A 24641-nucleotide genomic window follows, 5' to 3' on the forward strand; every position below is an offset into this window, starting at 1 on the left:
ACTTATACATGCTGTGATGTTGCTCCGTGGGCTTTTTGGTTCCTTTCGGTCTCTTACAAACTCCTAGTGGTTCTGATACAACGTGAGCTTACTTGGGACTCTGTAATATTCATGTTTTATTGATACTGACTTTCATTCCCTTGCTGCTGACAGGCGCAGAATACCAGACTCAGTCTAAATCATTTCTTTATAACCCTTATATTTTGTGGGTCCTTATGATGCCCGCTCTTCTCTAGCAATGTTAAACTGTAAAAGCCACAAACCATCTATAATCTTTTTTGGATAAAGTGGGGGAAGGTTTAGAATCTCTGCCAGGCTGCAGCTTTGCTCTCTGTTATGCCGCAGAGCAGAGATTCTCCAACAATTTCTGTCTCTATGCCTCAAGCGGCACACTACCCATGGACAGTGATGGGTCTGTTCGATTCTGATAACAAGTCTGATCTGAATGGAGACCACAGTGTGACGCATTGATCGCTGCTCCACCACACATCGTTTACTTGTTATGTCAAATGTCAACTGTTAGTGGGCTCAGCCTGCTGTCTGACAACATGTGTGGTCAACCTCACTGATTGACTTAATAGATTAGCCTTCTTTTTTATGTGGTTTTAAAACCTATCTGTACTCAGTATCATAACACTATAAGTTACAAACAAGCCCCCATTATTAGCATTGATATTTTAAGTGACTTCCAAAATATTTAGATTCCTTGAATCTTTACCTGAATACAGTGCCAGATGCATGACTAATGTCTGGGAATTCACAAAAAGTTAGGGCATTTCCCCAACAAAAACACAGACGGGTAAAAACCTGGAAAAAAAATTCGAACTCTTGCTTTGTGCACATACTGTAAGTGTATTTTTGTTGTCTGAGTACAAATGGAAACATTTCTATTCATTTTCTGTCTCAGTGATTCCTGTCATTGATACAGGAAGCAGAGGAGACATCTCATCAAGCTGTGACACAGACAGCAAAAAAGCAACAATACACTCATGACTAAGATTGTAGACCTATTTCAAAAGAATGAGAAAAGTTTAAGACATTTAATCTTAAGACTTATTTTTTAAGCTACTTGTTTATCATAAACATAATCATATAGTACAGTTTTGAATTAGCAAAACTATGACGAGACTACATTAGTACACCCCAAAATCTGCATTCCATTTATATCCATTATCTGGCCTGGAACCCACTAGAGCATTTTTTGAGCATTTAGGGAGTGCTTTAAATCGCTAGCAATTTCCCTAAACGCTCTGCCAATGTAAATGGATGGGACAGATTCAACTAGAACAACTGCGATTAAGGCAATCGCAGGACATGCAGCATTTTGCATTTCCATTGTAATGTATTGTGTAGGAGCAGGGAAATCACTCCCAAAATCGCTTGCAAAACGCTATCAGAAATCGCTAGCTATAGCGTTTTGCGCTTTCTAGTGGGTTCCAGGCCATAGACCACATTTTGAAAACTAAAAAAAAAAAGTTCTTGCAGAGAATTGTCAGACTTCTTTCGTCTGTTCAGTGACAAAACTCTAAAAGGCTGAAATTTTAGAATAAACAAGAACCGATTAGTCTGCGCTATAAAATAGTTTGTCACAGTGTGTCTTTGTCTTTTCCTTTTTGGCCTTTTATTCCTTTATTTTAGGACACAAATGTTGATTTAAACCAGTTTACTTCGAGGCAGATTTGACAGTTTGCAAAACAAGCTAATTACAGGGCCTGGATTGAAATGTACTTAAGAGTGTAGCCAGGAAAAGAGGTATGATGGAGAGCTGCAGGAGAGAGGGAATAACCGAGAGGGGAAAGGGGAGAGCAATGGGACAGAGACACAGGCCAATCTGTGCATTCTAAAGCAGACCATAATAGACCCACATTGTCTCTCCTCTCAAAGCGAAAATAGAGCAGCTTTAGAGACAACTTGAGAGTAGAGAGGGGGAGTGCAGGAGAAAGAATGAAAAGGAAGACAGAGAAAAGCAGCTAGGAAGTGAAGAGAGGAGGGGAAGGAAGAGAGGGTAGGTAAGAGAAGGAGGAGAGAACATAAAGGAGGGGGGATCCTATCCCAGTGATTTAAAAACTCAATTGTTTAGGATTTCTAAGCCGGCTGAGTCTGAGGAGACTTCTTTTCTCTGTTCTCCCTGCTGCGTGGGGGGCACATTCTGAGAAAAGCAGGAGGTAAAGGGGGGTGAGACTTCTCACTTAGGGGCTGTCTGCAGGCCGGATTTGTCCTTGGTGACTTTGAGGTGGGTTTATCGAGGATCACCAGACAGTTTTGCCACTAAGCAATTGGATGCATGCTGCCTGCTACCTGTGATTATGTAGAGGTCACCAGTAGTTAACTTCTAAGCATTCCAGACACTTCCCTCCAGTGACATTTCTGCACTTGAGCCTGTGGATGAGAGAGCGTGACTCCCTGTGTGGATAAACCATGAATTTATCAGTGCCCTGCTGCTACTGTTGGCATGTTCTCCTCTGTCTGTGTGCCCTGCTGGACAAAGGTTGCTGCACGTGGACATCCGGGGCTCAGTACCGATATTCACCAGCTCTGCAAGTCAAAACTAGAGAGTCGCTCATAACCCCTAGAAGGTAACTGAGTAAATCTGCTGTGACTGCACATTTATGTCATGTCTTACTGTGTTGGCTTGAATGCATTAATATTCATGATAACTGCATGTCACTTTTTTGACAAAGTCTAGAAAAGTTTCCAGTGTTTCTAGTGACAAATATTCATCCTTTATCACTTTTATTCTGCAAGCTAGCAAGTTCTAGGAAGCATCTAGATGGTTGCTCTGAGCAACACCTTGAAGTTACCTTTCCACAACATTTACAGGACTCTTAACTGGCACAGACCAGCAGCACTGACTTATCAAGACCAGTGCTAAGAAAATGTAGCAAAAGTGGTGTGGTTGCCCAGGACAACCAATCGGGGTCTAACAGTTGCGGGAAACAAGGATTCTGATTGGTTGGTCTAACTTGACAACCATGCACAGAACAGCAGGACTGATTTATCAAGACCAGTGCTAAGAAAATGTAGCAAAAGTAGTGCTGTTGCCCAGGGCAACCAATCAGGCTCTGACATGCAACAAGGATTCTGACTAGTTGACAACTCCACTTTTGCTCTTAATTTCTTTGCATGTCTTGATGTATCTGTTCTTCATCTATTGTTACATGATGCGATCCTGGGAATACTGTCAGAATCCTGACATGAGCTTGAGCCGGTGTGAATATTTGTGGTGTTTAGTTACAAACAGGGAAAGTACATCTGTTGGCTCTTGAAATGTAGCTGTCTGTTGTGTTTTGCGGGGAAGAGGAGTAAGTACATTCTGTCATAAGGGTTTAAAATCGAACTTTGAGTTGTGTCTACAAAATAAGGACTAGAAAGGTTTCACTGTCATTGATGAATTCACCGTGAAGATTGCCTCAAATTTTTTTTCCATAAGAAAATGTGTTTCTGCATGCCTGCCCCTCTGGCTGCATGAAAGCTTAACAGATGTAGTTGTATAAAGGTTATTTTAGGATTAAGCATTTGTGACATAGGAAGCAAGACAGGGCTTATTGTAGGTGATGCTTCTTGTAACCCTTACACAACCAATAGATGGCTGCTGTTCACACACGGATGCCCTTGTGGCACAGGCAGAAGATAAGTTGGTCGCTGACATGAGAATAGGTTCATCTGCAGAGTCCCTTAGCTTGCAAGGGTGGGTTTTAGGGGGTCATTCAGGGTTGACATTCCAATAAGCTTTTTATAGCAGCACCCATTACAGCATTTACAATTCTGCTTTTATAGGGTATGCATTGTGAAATGAGCCAGTACATTATATCCCAGAAGTTTACTCCTCTATATATCAGCCAAGTGTGAATTTAACTGCCTGCGGGATGCAATACATTGTCCATTGTGGAGATAATGGCTGCTGGCTGAATAGTTGGGACCTAGGGATGTTCGAGCAGGAACACTAACAATTTATATGGGAAAAATCAACAGAGGAAAAGCAGAGATAAACAAAATGTCAACAGTCCTGGCTTTCATAATGCGCTGCAGTGCGAGTCCAGTTTTCTCCCATCATAATCTTAAGCTTTACGTTGCATTTATTGAACTTGACTATTTGCAGGCAGTACAGCTTTAGTAATCCTCCTGGTGCACTAAACCACAAAGTATTGGTACCTCTCCTCCTGGTCCACTAGACCACAAAGTATTAGTACCTCTCCTCCTGGGCCACTAAGCCACAAAGTATTGGTACCTCTCTTCCTGGGCCACTACACCACAAAGTATTGGTACATCTCCTCCTGGGCCACTAGGCCACAAAGTATTGGTACCTCTCCTCCTGGGCCACTAGACCAAAAAGTATTGGTGCCTCCCCTCCTGGGCCACTAGACCATAAATTATTGGAACCTTTCCTCCTGGGCCACTAGACCACAAAGTATTGGTACCTCTCCTCCTGGTACACTGCACCACACAGCATTGGTACCTATTCTCCTGGTGCACTATACCACAAAGTATTGGTCCCTCTCCTCCTGGTCCACTAGACCACAAAGTATTGGTACCTTTACTCCTAGTCCACTAGACCACAAAGTATTTGTACCTTTCCTCCTGGTCCACTGCACCATGTAGCTTTGGTACCTACTCTCATGGTCCTCTATACCACAAAGTATTGGTACCTCTCCTCCTGGGCCACTACACTACAAAGCACTGGTATGTCTCCTCCTGGTACACTGCACAACATAGCTTTGGTACCTTTTCTCCTGGTACACTGCACCACAAAGCAGTGGCACCTCTCCTGCTCCACTACAACACAAAGCACTGGTAAAATGCCTTTGTCCATGACAGTTGTAAATAAAAGGAATGTGTCAGGAAGTATGGGAAGCCTCTGAAGGAAACTGCAGTTTTGAGGCAAGTACTGCACTGTATTTCCAAGGCAGAGAAGTTGAATCTGTTCAGAATCAGGATTGGTTCACTCTAGTTGTGCTCCTTGACTATTTCCTAGAGTGGACAGCAACTGAGCAATGGATATGCAGTACAGTCACTTTCTTTCCAATAGGCCCATTCAGATGTACTCCTTATCACTGGGTCTGGGTTTGTCAATTTGCGTTTTCACAAACTACATTCTCGAATTACGCAATTTTTTGGGACAGTGGAGGTGTTGCCATTCATCCAATAGAATCATACACATGCAGTGGACCTCCAAGTGGGTACATCAGACATAGCATGACTCTCACAGGTAGTAGCATTCCCTGTAAACGTTGCGGACCACTAGTACGCAGTTGGCTGATGGTGTAATGGTTAAGGGCTCTGCCTCTGACACAGGAGACCAGGGTTCGAATCTCGGCTCTGCCTGTTCAGTAAGCCAGCACTAATTCAGTAGGAGACCTTTGGCAAGTCTCCCTTACACTGCTACTGCCAATAGAGCGCGCCCTAGTGGCTGCTGCTCTGCTCAGGCGCTTTGAGTCCGCAAGGAGAAAAGCGCAATATAAATGTTATTTGTCTTGTCTTGTCTTGTCTAGTACGTTTTTTTACTTTTGCGGGGACGCAGTGCTTGTCAGGAATGAAAGGTGTTCAAGGGATGTAAAGAACTGGTACTCAACCAGTCGTGACGTTTTCACAAAGTTGTCATACTTTCATAGTAGTTTCTGATTGTCATTGGGAACATGGCCTTACCACCCAGCAACCATTAATTAACTTCCACTCCATTGCCGTACATGCAGTCAAATGGGCTCATCCACATGCCAGATGTCAGTGGTTATCAACTGTGCATCTACACATGGTTCAGAACTTTACCATGGGCGGGTGTCACCCGCCTCGCCTCCTAGATGTTACTGAATGATATGGTGCTGTGAATGTGCTAAAGCACAGCCACCCCTAATGTCTGCAGATACAGAACACAGGATTTAAGCAGCTGTAAGGCCCTGAATCCACTGCCATCCATCTGAACTAGAACTTAATTCTGGTCTGGAAACAGCCATCCTCATGACTCCGGCCGGGTTTTGGTTGAGCAGTCTTGATCAATAAGATATTGACACTACCCACCAGGGGCGTTTCTAGGGTCCTTGGAGATCGGGGGCACCTGTGGGCACCAGGCGGGGAGGTATATGCGTCGCGCGCAGCGCGCCGTGGCAAAAAATGGGCGTGGCCATGCGGTGAGTGGGCGTGGCCATGGGTGGGGCCAAATGTACATGAACTTAGCAGCGGTGTAAGCTACAGATAACGGGCCTGCCCATCGAAATATTGGATGGAGCCCCCTGTCCTTTATTTGGATAATTTACAATCAGTATAGGCATAGATCAAAGATGTATACGCACATACAATTTTGATTGGTCAATCACTGACCCCCAATTTTACCACCCCCGTGCAGTAAGTGGGCCAACAGACAATGAATTTTATGAACAGAGCTAAAATTGGCTAATCAAAATTGTATGTGTGTACCAGGCTTTACAGCTAATACTGTACATACTGAAAGTAGCAGGGATCAGCATACAATATAGCTGGTTTACAATCAGTAAAGGCACAGAGTAACACCTTACACTGTACACACTGGAGGTAAATCCACACACAGTGCAGGCACTAGAGAACAGCGTATACTGTACATACTGTAGGCAGCAGAATTCAGCACACTGCAGCTAGCGTGCCAAAAATATGAGGATCACGTTGTGCGGCGTGCTTATCGTGCCGCACCGAAAAATGGGTGGGCCATGGACTAGAATATAGGTGTGGCAACGGCCGGGTGGAGACAAATTTACATGAACCTAGCAATGGTGGGACATTAGATTATGACAGTGGTGGCGAACCTTTTGGAGGCCGAGTGCCCAAACTGCAATCCAAAAGTCACTTATCTATCACAAAGTGGCAACCGCAATTTAAACTAAATACTGTACAAACGTTTTAACTCATACATGAACATTATGGAAAATCCAAGTTGAAAATAAACTGTGAAGATAAACAATTTCATCCATCCTACTCCTGAAAAATGTATTCATTTTTAAGAACCTCCCAGTTTTATTTTCTGTTTTAAAAAGCTAAAAAAGTAGGTTTAATGCTATTGTCTCATATGATAAGGATTCAGCTTTTCCCATAGTCTCGCATTTAGCAATCATGTGACCCCCAACAAGACAAATTCAGCAATCATGAGGCCCCCAACAAATCATGAGGCCCCCAACAAGACAAATTCAGCAATCATGAGGCCTCCAACAAATCATGAGGCCCCCATCAAGACAAATTCAGCAATCATGAGGCCCCCATCAAATCATGAGGCCCCCAACAAGACAAATTCAGCAATCATGAGGCCCCCAACAAATCATGAGGCCCCCAACAAGACAAATTCAGCAATCATGAGGCCCCCAACAAGACAAATTCAGCAATCTTGAGGCCCCCAACAAATCATAAGGCTCCCAACAAGACAAATTCAGCAGTCATGAGGCACATAAATAGACAGCATTTCACATAAATAGGCAGAATGCCCCCTTAATATGGTAGCCCCCCAAGTTAGGTAGTGAGTGACAGGGACCCCCAGGTTAGCTAGTGAGTGACAGGCGCCTCCAGTTAGGTAGTGAGTGACAGGGACCCTGATAGTGAGTGACAGGGAGCCCCTTTAGGTAGTGAGTGAGTGCCAGGGAGCCCCTTTAGGTAGTGAGTGAGTGCCAGGGAGCCCCTTCAGGCAGTGAGTGAGTGCCAGGGAGCCCCTTCAGGCAGTGAGTGAGTGCCAGGGAGCCCCTTCAGGCAGTGAGTGAGTGCCAGGGAGCCCCTTTAAGCAGTGAGTGAGTGCCAGGGAGCCCCTTTAAGCAGTGAGTGAGTGCCAGGGAGCCCCTTTAGGCAGTGAGTGAGTGCCAGGGAGCCCCTTTAGGCAGTGAGTGAGTGCCAGGGAGCCCCTTTAGGCAGTGAGTGAGTGCCAGGGAGCCCTTTAGGCAGTGAGTGAGTGCCTGGGAGCCCCTTTAGGCAGTGAGCGAGTGCCTGGGAGCCCCTTCAGGCAGTGAGCGAGTGCCAGGGAGCCCCTTCAGGCAGTGAGCGAGTGCCAGGGAGCCCCTTCAGGCAGTGAGTGAGTGCCAGGGAGCCCCTTCAGGCAGTGAGTAAGTGCCAGGAAGCCCCTTCAGGCAGTGAGTGAGTGCCAGTGAGCCCCTTCAGGCAGTGAGTGAGTGCCAGGGAGCCCCTTCAGGCAGTGAGTGAGTGCCAGGGAGCCCCTTCAGGCAGTGAGTGAGTGCCAGGGAGCCCCCTCAGGCAGTGAGTGAGTGCCAGGGAGCCCCTTTAGGCAGTGAGTGAGTGCCAGGGAGCCCCTTTAGGCAGTGAGTGAGTGCCAGGGAGCCCCTTTAGGCAGTGTGTGAGTGCCAGGAAGCCCCTTCAGGCAGTGAGTGAGTGCCAGGGAGCCCCTTTAGGCAGTGAGTGAGTGCCAGGGAGCCCCTTTAGGCAGTGTGTGAGTGCCAGGAAGCCCCTTCAGGCAGTGAGTGAGTGCCAGGGAGCCCCTTTAGGGAGTGAGTGAGTGCCAGGGAGCCCCTTTAGGGAGTGAGTGAGTGCCAGGGGGAGCCCCTTTAGGGAGTGAGTGAGTGCCAGGGAGCCCCTTTAGGGAGTGAGTGAGTGCCAGGGAGCCCCTTTAGGGAGTGAGTGAGTGCCAGGGAGCCCCTTTAGGGAGTAAGTGAGTGCCAAGGAGCCCCTTTAGGGAGTGAGTGAGTGCCAGGGAGCCCCTTTAGGGAGTGAGTGAGTGCCAGGGGGAGCCCCTTTAGGGAGTGAGTGAGTGCCAGGGGGAGCCCCTTTAGGGAGTGAGTGAGTGCCAGGGAGCCCCTTTAGGGAGTGAGTGAGTGCCAGGGAGCCCCTTTAGGGAGTGAGTGAGTGCCAGGGAGCCCCTTTAGGGAGTGAGTGAGTGCCAGGGGGAGCCCCTTTAGGGAGTGAGTGCCAGGGAGCCCCTTTAGAGAGTGAGTGAGTGCCAGGGAGCCCCTTTAGGGAGTGAGTGAGTGCCAGGGAGCCCCTTTAGGGAGTGAGTGAGTGCCAGGGAGCCCCTTTAGGGAGTGAGTGAGTGCCAGGGAGTCCCTTTAGGGAGTGAGTGAGTGCCAGGAGCCCCTTTAGGGAGTGAGTGATTCCAGGGGGAGCCCCTTTAGGGAGTGAGTGAGTGCCAGGGGGAGCCCCTTTAGGGAGTGAGTGAGTGCCAGGGAGCCCCTTTAGGGAGTGAGTGCCAGGGGGAGCCCCTTTAGGGAGTGAGTGAGTGCCAGGGAGCCCCTTTAGGGAGTGAGTGAGTGCCAGGGAGCCCCTTTAGGGAGTGAGTGAGTGCCAGGGAGCCCCTTTAGGGAGTGAGTGAGTGCCAGGGGGAGCCCCTTTAGGGAGTGAGTGCCAGGGAGACCCTTTAGGGAGTAAGTGAGTGCCAGGGAGGCCCCGCCGCCGCCGCTCCCCCCACCCCTCTTACCTCGTAGCAGACCTCAGGATCAGCGGCGACCCGACCAGTAAGAGCGGGCGCTGGACGCACCCGCTCGATATGCGGAAGTGATGTCACTTCCGCATATCAGTGCGGGCGCTGGGTCCTAGCGCCCGCACGATTGGTCGCCGGCTCGCCGCCTGATCCTGAGGTCTGAGTGACGCGGCGGCGGCGGCTGGAGGGAGTCGCTGCTAGAGGGGGCGGCCGGGCGTAGATCCGTGGCACCCCAGGACAGATTGGGGGCACGTGCCCCCCCAAAATAGGGCTAGCGACGCCCCTGCTACCCACAGAAAATGAATGTACTTAATGTAAACATTTCTTTGGGGATTCAGTACTAACTATCTGATGAAAGCACCATTTCTAGGCTCTTTAAAGTCCCAGGTTTTTCTTCACACTCGGTCTGTCCTAAATGTGACACCAATTGCTGCTGTTACTTCTCCACTAAGTCAGCATAAACACACACTGACACATACACATGCATCAGTATAGATGGCTGGTACCCATCCCCAGACAGCACCCACCAGAAGAGATGGGAAACAAATCCCAAGCTTTGTGTTGGAAGCATTGCACATCACAAACTATTAAAGGCTCAAATACATTTTAAAAAATGCCAGTTTGTGGTTTGAGAAATACACGGGTTCTCTTCATGCAATAATTCTAAAATTCTACATTCCTGGAATTGGTGAATTTCAGCCTCATCATATCCAGACATTTTTTCGATGCACACTTAAACTGAAACACATGTTTAAAGCGGAATTTTAACCAACATGAATATTAATTTAAAATGTTCCTTATAGTGTGAACCGTGCTACTTGACACGGTTAGTTGACTGTTGGCACTGACATATTTTAGCACAGAGATATTAGCACTAATAAGTAGCTCCCATAGTGACCCTTCCTAACATTGATCTTCAAACCTAATATTCTTACCTATGCCTAACCACTAGCCCTATCTCTTAATTACACCTGATGCTAACTCTTCACCTTCCAGCTGGGCTATTTGTAAATTGTAGGCAGTAACTTGGGCCACCACCTGCTGGAGAGGTCTCTAAGGACTAATGTCAGCCACACTTTGCTTTATGGAACAAATATAGCTGTTGAATACACAATTGAAGGCTTGGAATGGAACTGTAGTCTAAGGTTTCGTACTCAAGCTAGGTGTTTCTTGGCTGGGAATCTAGTGTATATGTGCTGACCTCAACACATCATCTCATCTGAGCATAGGCCATGGCTCTTGTTTTCCACCTTACCTCACCCCCTCCATAGTGCTTTGCACCATCATTTCTCTGTCACACCCAACAAAAAAAGAATGCATCACGTTCTGAAGGCTAGCAATGCTTCTGTACAGTGCTGAACTCCAAACTGTCACATGAGGGATCAAATCTGGATCCCTGCAGTCCTCATAAATGTGTACAAGGCTTAAGTATGGAGCTAAAACTTTACTAAGTTATGTCTTATCATCTAGCTAGCCCTTTATTACCATAACAATGCTGACTTGATTAGCAAAGACACCAGGACCCTATACAGTTCCCTGGTGTCTAGTGGTCACCCTCCCACCCCTAAACAATTCCATGGTGTCTAGTGGCCACCCTCCCACCCCTAAACAGTTCCATGCTGTCTTGTGGCCACCCTCCCCTATAAAGTCCCATGGTGTCTAGTGCTTTCCCCCTCCCTTCCTCATATGGCTTCCCCGGTGATCTAGAGAATCACCCCCAATATGGACTCCTTGGTGGTCCAGAGTGGGCCAAACATAATGCAAAGTGGGGAAACCACTTGCATGCCAACTCGTATGGCTCTTTGGGACAGATTTGACATGCATGTTCCATATCCACTACACGACTGCCCTCTCCTGCCTGCTATGGCTTCCTACCATCCCTAAGTCTAACAACTTCCACCTTCTCCTAAATTCAATATTAATGGTAACTCCTACCAGGGTAAGAAGTTTTTAATTAGGATGATACAATTTATTAGCTAACTTAGAGGTAAATAAGAGTAAGCTTTTGGCTTTTGAGCCTTTATTATAGTAATTCTACCAGGGTGCTACTGGGGCACTCCCTAAAGGACTGGGGCACTCCTTGGCACCAGCAAGGGGCATTTTCTTTTTAAGATATTTTTGTCCCTTTGATATTTGTCACACTTTCTCTCACTACAGAAAATAAGGTTCTAGGACTAGCAGTGTGGAGTATTAAAAGCCAGATAAAAAGGCTCAAAATAAAACTTTTGGCAGGAAGTGGATTTCCCTCTGCTTGATCAGAGTCACCTCAGCCCTCTCACTGATTCATTATAGATATAATAACACGTAGTGTTTGATTGTGTCACCTTACCTCCTCCTCCTCTGGCGCTGCTACGCACCTTGCACACACACGCACGCTGTATCTGCAGGGGTCTCTGGCATACACTTCATGGGAGAATCTTTATGTTTACCCCTGGAGCAGTCTTAGTATTAGCCTGTCTGTGACACTCCCTCTACGTTTGTGGAGGAGTCTTAATTTCCCAGGGCACAGAAATCTTCTGAAGCATTTGCAGAGACTGTGTGTGTATTTTTATATATACTTTTTCATTTCTTTCTGAATGGAAATGTGCTGATTTTCTGCCACTCTTGTAGCAATGCCAGTATGGCAGTGACTCATAAGCACGCAGTAACACTTCATGCTAAAAGTGTTCTCACTTTATTTTTTTTTACTTATCAGACCAGCGCTCCAGCGTACATGTAAAAAGGTGCCAGAGAAAGCCGCTAGTAGAATGTTGGTAAAATTATAGATATTCAGAATCAGAATCGTTTATTTCGCCAAGCATAACAGGGCTATACCCGGAATTGGATTTGGCACAATACATCACTCAAAAAAAGAAGACATACATAAAGGGTACACAGCATGCAGGAACATCAAGCAGAGGAACAACGATAACCATTTACAGTGTTCGTTCAGGACAGATCATCCTGTGGTTCCTGTCCGCCCACAGATCCTGTCTTACGTAGAGTTAGTCAGACTTGAGGGACGGACAAATCAATTCAGCAGTGTCACAGCTCGGATCGTGATCCGTGATGGGGTTGTAGTGCTGATGGGAGTATTTGGAGGGAGTTTAGGAGGCTGACAGCCGAGGGGAAGAATGCGTTCATGTGCCTCGCAGTCCTTGTTGGCCCGAAGCCTCCGGCCCAATGGGAGCAGATTAAAATAGCGGTTTCCTGGAGTGGGAACGGTCGTTTGCGATCCTCAGTGCTCTACTACTTAATTCCAATATTAAAATATCTGTAGTTTTTACTGATAGTTTACTATGACCTAGCCTTACCTACCCGAAGGCTTCTTTTATACTATATAAGTTGCTGTCAGTTATTACTGAAAGGACAACTGATGTGCATGGTAATGTCCACGTTTGCCTATGGATCAGTTCACACTATACATGCTTTAACTGAATTTTTCACAAGGCACTGCTATGGAAAGTTGAAACGCATCCATTTTTCAGTGTATAGTGTAAAAGAGCCCTCCCTCTTAATGCCTAACACTAATTGATCCCCCCCCCCCCCCCCCCCCGGCACTGCCTAACCCTAAACCCCCTGGTGGTGCCTAACCCCAAGGACTCTTGCACTGCCTAACCCTAAAACTCATTGCTTCCTGTTAATAGTCATAATTAGCAGCTACTATGGCAGCAAAGTTTTACCTGCTTTGGTGCTCCATGTACCCAATATCTGAACAGATGTGAATAAAAGGGATCTGTAACCAGGGCACCTTCCAAAGGGTTAAACTGGGCAATAGTCCAAGGCCACAAACTCCTTAGGGGTCCCACAAGACAGAGATTGCAGTGGTCACACGTTTACTGTCAGTACAGTATGAAAATGTAATGCTCCCTCATTCATTTTTGCCCTCGGCTCTTCCTTACTTAAATCCATCCCTGTCTGTCATATAAAAAGCATACCCGTGTCTAGTGACACAACTGGGAGCAGGTGTTTGCATTCAGAACAACTAATAGGCATGGATGCTGTGTACTATGATCCTATGAGGTAGAGCAGCATACAAATGTATGTCCAGCATACAAATCTCCACTGACTTGAGGATGGAATTATATTTAGCCTGATGAAAACTCTAGCTGCTGGCTCTGATTGGGTCAGTTTATTCACTTCATGGGTCTGGGAAAGTTTGCACGTGAGAATATTTTACTCATCATCACTGAACATAGGCCACTTATTCAGTTAGGAAAGCAGTCTTACCACTGTAAACAGAACACTCTGATGTGGGGAAGTATAAGGACCTCAAACAATTTGTTACTGCTGTCTGTGACCCATTGATAGGGCCGGATTTTGGAAAAAGGCCACAAAGGCCCAGGCCTTGGGTGGCTGCAGTCCAAGGGGGGCACCTGGACATTAGGAGAGGGGTTGGTTGATACAGTTGAAAGGGGAGCTGAAAATGGGGAACAACACATGAAAAAGGGAAACTGATGCTCAATGGAGCTGTTGAGCTGTTCATGGAAGAAAGGGGGAGCTGTACATGGATGCTGCACAAGAAAGGGGAGCCACAACATATTTGGTCTAGCATAAATCCAGCCTTGCCTATCGATAAGAATTCCTGGCACTTTGTGTCACTGTGAGAGGGTCAGTGAAACACATAAAAACAAGTTTGACAAGAGGATCTATTTCTACTCCATATACATTGTGTCTCTGTCCTTATTACCACCTCCTTATCTGGATAGTAAGACAAATTACCCTCTCGAGGGGTCACTGACAGCAGTAGAGATTTTAAAGACTGCAAACCTTTTCCATCTTATCCAAAATATAAATAAACTTTCGAGTGGAGTTTAGCTTTAGTTGTCGCGTTAGTAGTCAGCCATATGTAGGGCTTTTTGCACTTTACATGTTTGTTCAGTTCCATCTTACACAGGTAACATAACATCTTATAAGTGAAATTAATCATGACAAGGAATGAATAAATGGAAAGCCCTTATTAAACATGTCACTGGCTGTGTTTAATCTGAATATGAGTTTTCCTGTGAGCGTGCTTCAAGGAATGTGTACTCTTGTAAAGACTAGTTTGAATGTATGTCAGTGTCTCATTGGAAATGTATGACATTTTTTTTTTTTGTAACACTGATTTTTATTAAGCAGATTAAATAATACACAAAGACCGTTAGAAGATTGGAAGTTAACTTACAAATCATATAAAATTTAAGAGTCAGTGATGTAAGAGTCTTAGGGTGAAAAGTTCTTCAGCCAGTCTTCATGTGGCTCGTAGATTTGTTTACTTCTCTAAGATGGATTTTAATAATACACCTATTTCTTTAAAGAAGTAGACAGCCTTGTATATGGGAGGGGGGAGGGAGGGGGGGGTATGAGGGGGGGGGGGGGAGGGAGGGATTAGGGGGGGGAGGGGAGGGGGTAGTGTAATAGGGATAAGGGAGGGAAGAGTTTAATTATTATTAAAGGTCAACCAGCTAAATAATCAGCAGATAGCAACAATTGAAAATAAAGAACTGATGGACAACAGGTCCAAGTGGGTCACGATGGTCAGATATCCCGCATATCAGTTTTGATAGTTACCTCAGATGAGGTTAGTTCTATTTAGAGATAGAGGGAAGGAAGGGCCTAATAGAGAGGATTGTATAGAGTCCTTGTATTGGGTATAGAGGGGATGATATGGGGATTTGTTTCTCCCTCAACTACCACATTCACTCCAAAGCCCATTCGTCTCCTTCAGCATCCCAAAAAGATTTAAGCGTATGTTCAGCTCAGCTAGATAATAAAAGTGGCAAACACGCTGCACCATTGACAGAAATGTATGACATTTTTAGACCATCTTGAACGACTGTAAAACTCACTAAATGCTCATTTCGTTTCCCTGAGCCAGTCCTCCAAATAATGCAAAATTAGCATTGTTATACTAGGATGGGTTCAGTTGTTTTGGATGCATTTGCACCATTGACAACCAATCACAGTTAATACACCAGTACTAAAGAATACAAGTACTTAAAGGATACCTTAGCACTTTTTTTTTTAGCATTTAAAAATATAAAAATATGGGGGGGGGGGAGCAGGCATGTGTCACTCCCCCTGTTCTCCTCTGTCCCTCTCCGTTATGGTCTAATGTCCCCCCAAAGCTACTTCCAGTTTGGGAGTTTCAGTGAGCAATGCACAGTCGCTGCCTGGCAACGTGCATCCTTGATTGAAAATCGCTAAGGTATCCTTTACCCAAATCTAGCCACACTTCACTAATCACTATCCTAATGATAAAGTTATTGGCGAATAAATGGACGGTGAAAGTTTCTCGGATGCATAAGGTGAAAAAACACTGAAGGCTGAAGTGGTTAATGAGACAGTATGTAATAACTAATTAATTTACTATTATTATTATTATTATTATTATTATTATTTAGTATTTATATAGCGCCGACATCTTCCGCAGCGCTGTACAGAGTATATGATACATTTTCTTGGTAACTTGTTGAATGTCTATAAAAGGTTTGTTTAGACGAGGTTCACAGTGGGCAGTTGCATAGCGCACGTGTAATAATAAGTGAGACTGGACATAGACTATATAGAATTATTCTGCAACGCAACTGAGCAATGTGAACTGGCCCTTAAAGAGAAATGTACTGCACCATTACTAAAGCTGATATTGTTTAGAGAAACACTTGTACTGAAATACGACAACCCCCCCCCCCCACCAAAAAAAGAAAAATATTGTTACCAATACCTTAGTTGTTGGTATTTTAAAAATGTTTTTTTTATCTCTACTCAGTTTTTTTCCAAATTGTAAAATAACCTCTGTGTACTTTAGGAACTGGTGCTCAATCCCCATCAGTCGGACAGTGTCCTGTCAAGTTCAGAATGGTACCTTCTTACAGAGAGTGTACCAGAACTGTCACTGGACAACAGGCTGTTCTGGAGCAAGGTAAGTCTAAGTGACCTTATTCTATATTTTTATGTCACATGCCCGTCCCCACTGCTTCTCTTCCTCTACAGTTGTCTTTAAAAACTCTCTTCTCATGCTTTCTCAGTACATAATTTTCTTCCTCAGTAGCTGCTAGTTTTAGAACTTTGTCTCATTTTCATTTATAGGACTGTTGCCAGACCAACCTATAGTATTAGCTACAAAACAGTGACAGTACTGGAGTGGAGATGCTGCCCGGGATACAGAGGAGCTAACTGTGAAGATGGTAAATAGTGTGTATTTTTATTTTATGATTGTGTTGGGGGGACGGGGGGCATTTTGGTCTCAGTTCTGGCTACAACAATTCTAGCGCTAGTCATACACACTGATCAGCCCCAATATAAAAATTACTAACCGTTGGGAATTTATCTTGTTACAATGGCACTTGTCAATGTGTGGGTTATATTATATGGTCAAGCATAAGGATCGATCTGAGCTAGTTTGATAAGGGAAACATTTTCATGACTAGATGATTAGGTCAGAACATTTCAAAACCTGCAGATCTTGTGGAAGGACACACTATCTATCTGGCATTAGGGTTATGGGCACCCAAGGCTCATTGATGGGGGTGGGGAGTGAAAGCTAGCCAGTCTGGTCTGATCCCACAAAAGAGTCCCTGTATCACAAAGTTCTAAAAAATAAAAAATACTGGTCATGAGAGAATAGCATCAGAACTCAAAGCACGTTGAATATTGCAGCATATGGGGTTGTGCAGCCTCAGACCAGTCAGAGCAACCATGCTGACCCCTGTCCTCCACCAAAAGCATATAATGGCCACGGTCAATGGAACTATAGAGCAAAAACTGGATCATGGAGCAATTAAAGACAGTGGCCTGGTCTGATCAATTATGGGTTTTTTGGCCTTCAAATTCCACAGATATCAATGCGATCAAACATTTGTCGGTTGTTCTGGAAAAATAAGTCCACCCCAAAGAGGGCCCTCCTGACAACTTGGAGGAAGTAAAGAAATTGCAGCTAATATTGTGTTGCCAGGTAACACAAGACCCATTCAGAGGTCCTGTGGGATTTCATGTATGAGTGGGTCAAATCGGTTTTGGCACACAAGGACTACACAATATATAGCAGTTTTAAATTTTGACCATTTAGCAAATATCATTTTGTAAAATATAATGATCATGCATTCACTGGTTTTAGCTGGAGACACAAAAAAGATAACCTTATGACTCCACAATAGTCAGGATAGAACCCTCAGGGTTATGGGGCTTATAATGGCCACATCTGCCCTTTTTCAGCACTAAGTTTTTGCAGGTACTTTTCGTGAGCTACGTTAATGCAAATTTTAGTATCACATGCAACAAATACTCTGTACATTGTTTCAGATTTTTTTATTTGCATCAAATATAGAAAAATACAGACATATATATCTAACAATCAAAATAGGCTTTTAACTATCATATAAAAAATATGAAATTGTAATGTATACAGGGTAAGGTTGCAAAGAAAGAAAACAAAAAAAAACATATACAGTAGTATTTCTAAAAGGCAGAAAACATTGAAGAGATATATTAATATAAATATTTGTTACAATGCAGTAATAACTGTAGAATAAGTGATACAGCAAGATCCTTTTCACAGCAAACATGTCCAAAGGGACAAGCATGGCATACATGTCACCAATATTCCTTATAGATATAGTCATATTGACAGGTAAATGAGGCGATCCTAGTTACGCAGAGACCGTGGTGAAATATGTCTACTCAGTTAATTAAGTTCTTAATTCAGGATTTTCTTTGTAATACGAGAGCGGTCAGGTAAAACTGGAAGGAGAAAGGACCATAGAGAAGTGGAAACACAGGAAGTAGAGGGTCATTGTAAAGAAAGGTGAGAAGGAGCAGCAAATACCAGAAGTGGAAACACAGGAAGTAGACTAGAGGGTCATTGTGAAGTAAGGTGGGAATGAGCTTGGTATACTAGCCTTTGAACAGTGAGGACATACCGCATATCTCATAAAGCTACCATATATCAGGGAGTCAGCACATACAAGAAAATATCTCTTTGATAACTCTAAGGGTGGCCATACATGGTACAATTTTATTTCTTTTTTTCGATTAGATAATTTAGTTCCATTATTCCATTAAATCGAATATAAAGATTTTTCCAGCATGTCCAATGTAATTTTTCTCAGGGCCCCCCAAAAAAAATGCAATTAATAGTATAGCGGTGCCCACATTTCTTTATGCTCCTATTCACTCATCCATCTCACTGGTCACATCCACTTTCTCAACTGTAGTGCTCTACGGTTTCATTGAGTATGGCCCTCATTTGCAGAACATTCCTCTCTGCTGTACATATCTCTAGAATACTTTTTTTTTTCTTTTACAGAGGTTAATAAGTAGGCATGACCAGTGACATCACCTCTCATGACAGTGTTGTATGATGTCAAGAAATTACAATTTTTTCCCCTTGAAATATGAGTTTGTATTGTAAAATTGCATACAGTATTTTATAAAAGGTATGTTAGCATACTAATCCAAAAATATATGATGCTATTGTTTACAAGTGAAATCTGTTTTTGGGTAGAGATAGCCTTTAAAATAAAGGCTGCAGTGCTGTGGGCGTCATCCGTGTGTGCTACATCTGTGTCTCTTCCTGCCTGTGACAGAAGGAAGATGTAAATCTAGAGCACTTCTAAGATTATTTTGGTCTCTGTGACCTGTGCGCCTCTCTAGCTGGATTAGCTGGATCTCACATGGTGCTTCATAATAAACAGTGCGCTAACGTCATGTGGAGGGAAAGACAGAGATGCAGGAAAGATGGTGAGATAAGTGACAAACAGGAACTTCCACCATAAACTCATTTAAGCACAAAATGTCGTTGAAGTTAGTTATAAATAAACTATGTGAAACGCCAGAGAGTGGACATAATGTCACACTAAACAAAGCCTGTGTGTATATTTTGCTGTACTTTTGCTGGAAATTCAAGTCTGTGGGATAGTTTGCTGCCACTGATCAGTTCCTCAAAACTTTGGGGAACTTAAAGGGGAGATCTTTACCAAGGACTTTGTCCTGTACACACTTCTCCTTATATTACCAAACCTTTTTTCCTTTATCCTGACAGAAAAAATGGTAGTTCCTCATTAATAACACGTTTGCTTTTCACATTTATTACAGTAAATCACTGACATTTTGTTGCCAAGTTTAAACAAAGATAGGGGTGGGGCCTAACATTTCCATGATTGGACAGCAAACCTGTGATACATGTATGCATAACTGAGCATCCAGTTAAGAGTGGGCTTGAATGAAAAGGCCATGACAAGAACCTGTTTAAGGGCCCTTTTCCACTACAGCGTTTGCGATTGCTTAATCGCAAAACCGCAAACCGCTAGTGATTTGTCAAATCGCTACAGTTTGCTTTTAGCATAGGAATCGCGGTAGGTCATTTCCACTACCGCGATTCGTTTTTGACCGGATCGCGATCGCGCGGCGGAGCGATTATTGCCGCGATTTTGCTATGCAGTGCATAGCATAGCAAAATCGCGGCCGCGAACGTCGGGGAATCGCCGGTAATTGCGATTCAGCAATCGCTAGCGTTCAGCGTGAACGCTAGCGATTGCTAGTGGAAAAGGGCCCTAACAGATACAGATTACCATGCACCTTTTACCCGTTCTTGTAAAGGCCATGAATGTTTTTTTCATTGTTTTTTTTTTAAAGGTGATCTCCAAAATGCATTTATTGAAACAATATTTTTTTTATTAATTATAAAAAAATAATTTTTAAATAACCCTTTCCTTGCTTATAAACAGCTTTGAAAGGTTAGTAATTTAGCCTTTGGTGGTCTATCAATTTTAGTCCACCGTTTAACCGCATAATACTGCAAAAATGACATTTTGATGGAAATTGAAATGTTTCAAAACCATTATGCTAATCAGAACATTATGAAACAGCATTTATTTGCCTTTTTCTATATACAGTATCATACATCATCTGGGTATGTGGAGCTTCTTCTGTAGGAATAACTATACAGTCAAGCTTCTTAAAATAGAACGTTTTCATGATCAGTATAGCACTCTCGCCTTGCAGCGCTGGGTCCCTGGTTCGAATCCCTGCCAGAGCACTATCTGCAATGGAGTTTGAATGTTCTCCCCATGTCTGTATGGGTTTCCTCCAGGCACATCCCAAAAACCTACAAATAATTTAAGTGGCTTCCTCCTAAAAATTACTACGATACATACACTACACGATACATAGACATATGACTTTGGTAGGGATTAGATTGGGAGCCCCTCTAAAGGACCGTTAAGTGACAAGACTACTCTGTACAGCGCTGCGGAAGATGTCTGCTGTTTCATCACCCAATAAACTTGATAGAGTTAAATAAAATATTGTAGATGAAAAATGCCAATGCATAGGTCCAGATAAAATCCAGAATGTTTAATTATTGCCCGTAGCAACAAGCATGAGCACACACATGAACAGAAGGTAATGCCACCTTATGCTGTTACTCACATCCAGTTCTGATTGCTATTGTGATTCAGCTGAAGCATATTCTCCCCATCACATGGATTGATTTGGAAGTAGAGCATAGAGCATCAGTATGTGCAAAGTAAAGAATGGAATCAGTGAAATCAAAATATCACCCTTCAATCCATAAATAGTATATTAAATGAAATAGACCTGGACCCATCCACCATAAATGCAGAGATTGTTCCCAATCATATAAATTCATATATAAATGCACATGCAGTTAAAGCAAACAAACCAGGGTTGCCAAGCGTCCGTCAAAAGACGGACTGTCCGTACAAAAGCTCTCAAAATAGAGCTGTCCGTACTGCCCGTATTTCCTGGGCAGTCGTCCGTCTAAAACTGCATAAATTACTCCAATCTGTTCTGCGCATGCGCGCGCTCTTTTTCCCCCCTCCCTCAGTCTCCTCTCAGCCGCCCTCTCCTCCCCGGGTGTCCCCTCCAATCAGCTCACCTCTTCTCATCTCGCTGCCCAATAAGAGATGCAGCCGGGAGGGAGCCGGCCCAGCCCACAGCAGCGAGAGTCGAGTGTCACGAGGACGGCGAGGAGAGAGAGGAGCTGAGGAGTGCGTCACACGGGAGGCAGCCAGCCAGGTCGGATGAGGTCGCAGCACAGCCACAGACAGCACAGCACTCACTCTGGGGCACACACACACAGCACAGCCGCCGAGCCACCACGCAGCAGGGCAGGACTCAGTCAGGAGGAGCAGAATCAGCAGCAGCAGGACCGACCGAGCACTGCAGTGCGAGCACAGAGCAGATCAGCTCAGCAGCCTGACTCGGCAGAGTGAGTCTCCTACAGCAGAGAGCAGAGCAGACTGATTGGAGCCAGCCCGCCCCACCCCCACACCCACAGCCCAGCAGCCGCCATCTGCCAGTTCCAGCCAGGAGCGACCCGACCAGACCAGTCACCAGGCCAAGGAAGGAAGGAGAAAAACACTAACAGCCAAGTCGACCCAAGCTAACTGTGAGTCTCTGTGAGGGAGAGAGGCACCCCTGGTGCTGGCCTGGCTGGGAGTGGGAGCCTGGGAAACTGAGTGAGTCTATGGGACTGGTTGGGGCGGGGACAGGGTGAGAGTGACTTAGTTGGAGCCAGGGCAGCCAGGGACTGGGAGGGAGACAAACAGCCGACCAAGCAGTCTACAGCAGACTGATTGGAGCTAGCCACAGCCCAGCCAGCAGCCGAGTCGACCCAGCACACTAACTGTGAGTCTGTGAGGGAGAGAGGGGCACCCCTGGGGGCTGGGAGTCTGTGGGACTGGTTGGGGGACAGGGGGAGACTTAGTTGGAGGCTTGGAGCCAGGGAGGGAGACAAACAGCCACCCAAGCACACTCACTGTGAGTCTGTGTCTGTGTGTGTGAGAGAGAGGCAGTGGGGGCTGGGTGTCTGTGGGACTGGTCTGGGGGTCCAGTCAGTGGGGGACAGGCAGGGGGAGACTTAGTTGGAAAGGTGCTGTGCTGGCTGCCTGTCACTGGAGGGGGACTGGGCCTGGTGGGGACTGTATGATAGGTGGTGGGTAAAGTAATGTGAGTTATGGTTGTCAGGAATGATAGTGCAGGACAGGTAGGCAATGTTGACTGTATGGTAAGGGGGTTATGGCTGTTAGGGAATGATAGTGTAAGTAGATAATGCTGACTGTATGAATGGGTTATGTGAGTTATGGCTGTTAGGAATGGTAGTTGGGGACTTGTTGTTCTGTGAGCATCATCATGGCATGCCAATTGTAGTCCTGCACAGCTATCATCTGACAGCATGCTGCCTGGGACTTGTAGTGCACTGCCCCCTCTTCTTTTACTGACATGATTGCAATGCATGCTGGCCTGGGACTTTTAGTGCTCCTCAGACAGAGGAGGGTACTGAACCTGCACTGCAGTGCCCCCCTGTCATCTGCTACTGACAAAGCATGCTGGGACTTGTTGTACCCTCACATCATCTTCTAGTGACAGTCAGAGCAAGAGCGTTCTGCTTTCACCTGCCGCCAGCCAGAGAGAGAGAGAGGCCACACAGCAGCATTCTATGACCAAGCGAGTGGGTGAGTCTGAGAGTCAGTCAGTTTGGTCACTTCACTGGTGGTGATGCTGGGTCCCCCCTCCCTAGTACCCTGAGTGTTACTAGTGCCTGGGGGATTCATATGGTTTTGTTTGTTTTTAAAAGCACTTTCAAAAATGCATTTGCTCAAACCAAATACTTAAAATGGTGTGTTAGCAAGTAAGGAGTCTGGCTAGTGGCTGGTATCTTACTATTGTGACAGTTAGGGAATGCTTTTGGAAACAAAGAAAACCCTGGGAATCTGCCATTAGATGGACTAGTCCAAAACCTGTCAGATATTTAACTGCTTGCTTGTTTTGCTGTACTGGTCCATTAGGAATTCAGTGCAATTTAGTTTTTATTGAACAATGTTGCTGGTACACTGGTTTCTGCAATGATGCCTGAGATCATTGCTGTTTAAAAAAACTTTTTGGCATTCTGTTAACATTTCAGTGCAGTGTTGGTTTTGTTCTTATTGAACAATGTTTTGGGGAATAATGCCTGTGGTTAATGCTGTTAACAAGAATAAAATCTGTTCACAACAGTTTTTTGTTTCTCTATTCAGTTTTCGGTTTAACTTTGATAATGCCAAAAAGACATTTGAAAGGTTATATCTATATATGCAATCTTACTTTGGGTAAGAAAGTCTTCTCAGTTCAGGAATGCTGGTTCACATGAGCCTTATGCAGTAATCACCTGCTTCAACTATATTTCTCTCCCCCCCCCCCCCCCCCCCCCCCGAAATAACAAGAAGTTCCCTAAAAAGCCCGCTACTGACTCCGCCCCTTGACTCCGCCCCTGTCCGTCCAAAACTTGGGGTGTCCAGATTTTTTGACCAATTTGTCCAGCAAAAATAAGAAATTGGGTTGGCAACCCTGAAACAAACATAAGAGACAACAAAAACAATTCATGGAAAATCCTCATAAGAGTCAATCCAAGTAAATCAGTCAGGATCCAGGTCAAAAATCTAAAATTATTTTTAAGAGCTGAGCAATCCCCATATGTATGCACAAAGGATGAGCAAGAAAGCCAAAACAAATAAGCTAATACCTTATATAAGATGGGATCCATTGGTGCTCTGGTCCCTAAACTGTGTATCCAGTATACCTCACTAACAAAAAAGAATGGGGTTGATTTACTAAACTGCAGTAATCAGAATAACATGCGTAAAGTCTTACATGCGATGAGAAGAGCATAGCATTGGATGTAATGGTAGCTTAAAAGGTATCTTATTACAAACGTGAAAATATCACCTAAGGAGAAAACTTAGTTGAAATTGAATAAGGGGCCATGTCTCTCCTACCCTCTTCAATGTCATAATCCTCTCAATGCCCTGAGATCTACATATACTAGTGTACCCTACATACTGTAAATTGCAGGAAGTGCATGACACAGCATACACTACATAAGCATTGTCATTTGTAATTCATATAATGTTTCAAATAAAACATGTTCCCAGGGCATAGGAAGCAGTGGTGGTAATATTTACAGCAAAACACCAAAAAATAGCGCAGCAAATAATCGGCAAAGTCCATAACAATGGAAGTGTCAAAATGCGCTCTAAAGAATTAGAGACATCCATGACAAACAAATTCAAGAATACACCACCTCATATCAAATTATAATATGGTATGTTTATTAAGAGACATATCCCGTGTTAAATCGGGATTAAAGAACAAGAGGCAGCAGTCAGTCACAGAAATGCAAAAAGTGCATAATAAATAGTACAATACTCAGATACTGCCCTCTGAACAATCAGGAAATCCACAATACAATTCATACTGACAGCAGTCACCAACAAAGCCTCAACATGGCTGTGAACCTAAATAGGAAATAGGC

At 44.5% G+C, this 24641-nt stretch overlaps 1 protein-coding gene across 10 annotated transcripts in view; it reads left to right on the plus strand.

Moving 5' to 3' along the window:
- The first annotated feature begins 1975 nt into the window (after window positions 1-1975).
- The window catches only part of EMID1 (EMI domain containing 1), a 129262-nt gene continuing 106596 nt past the window's right edge, over window positions 1976-24641 (plus strand). For 8 of the 10 annotated variants that reach the window (XM_068240086.1, XM_068240094.1, XM_068240077.1 and 5 more), the window contains exons 1-3: window positions 1977-2576; window positions 16140-16253; window positions 16421-16518. In XM_068240086.1, the coding sequence (XP_068096187.1) occupies window positions 2419-2576; window positions 16140-16253; window positions 16421-16518 (370 nt within the window). In that variant the 5' untranslated portion in view covers window positions 1977-2418. Of the gene's footprint in view, window positions 2577-16139; window positions 16254-16420; window positions 16519-24641 lie in introns of all 10 variants that reach the window. The other 2 variants (XM_068240124.1, XM_068240110.1) reach the window with 1 other exon arrangement.

This window comes from Hyperolius riggenbachi, chromosome 1 (genome assembly GCF_040937935.1).
Source record: "Hyperolius riggenbachi isolate aHypRig1 chromosome 1, aHypRig1.pri, whole genome shotgun sequence".
Classification (NCBI taxonomy): domain Eukaryota; kingdom Metazoa; phylum Chordata; class Amphibia; order Anura; family Hyperoliidae; genus Hyperolius; species Hyperolius riggenbachi.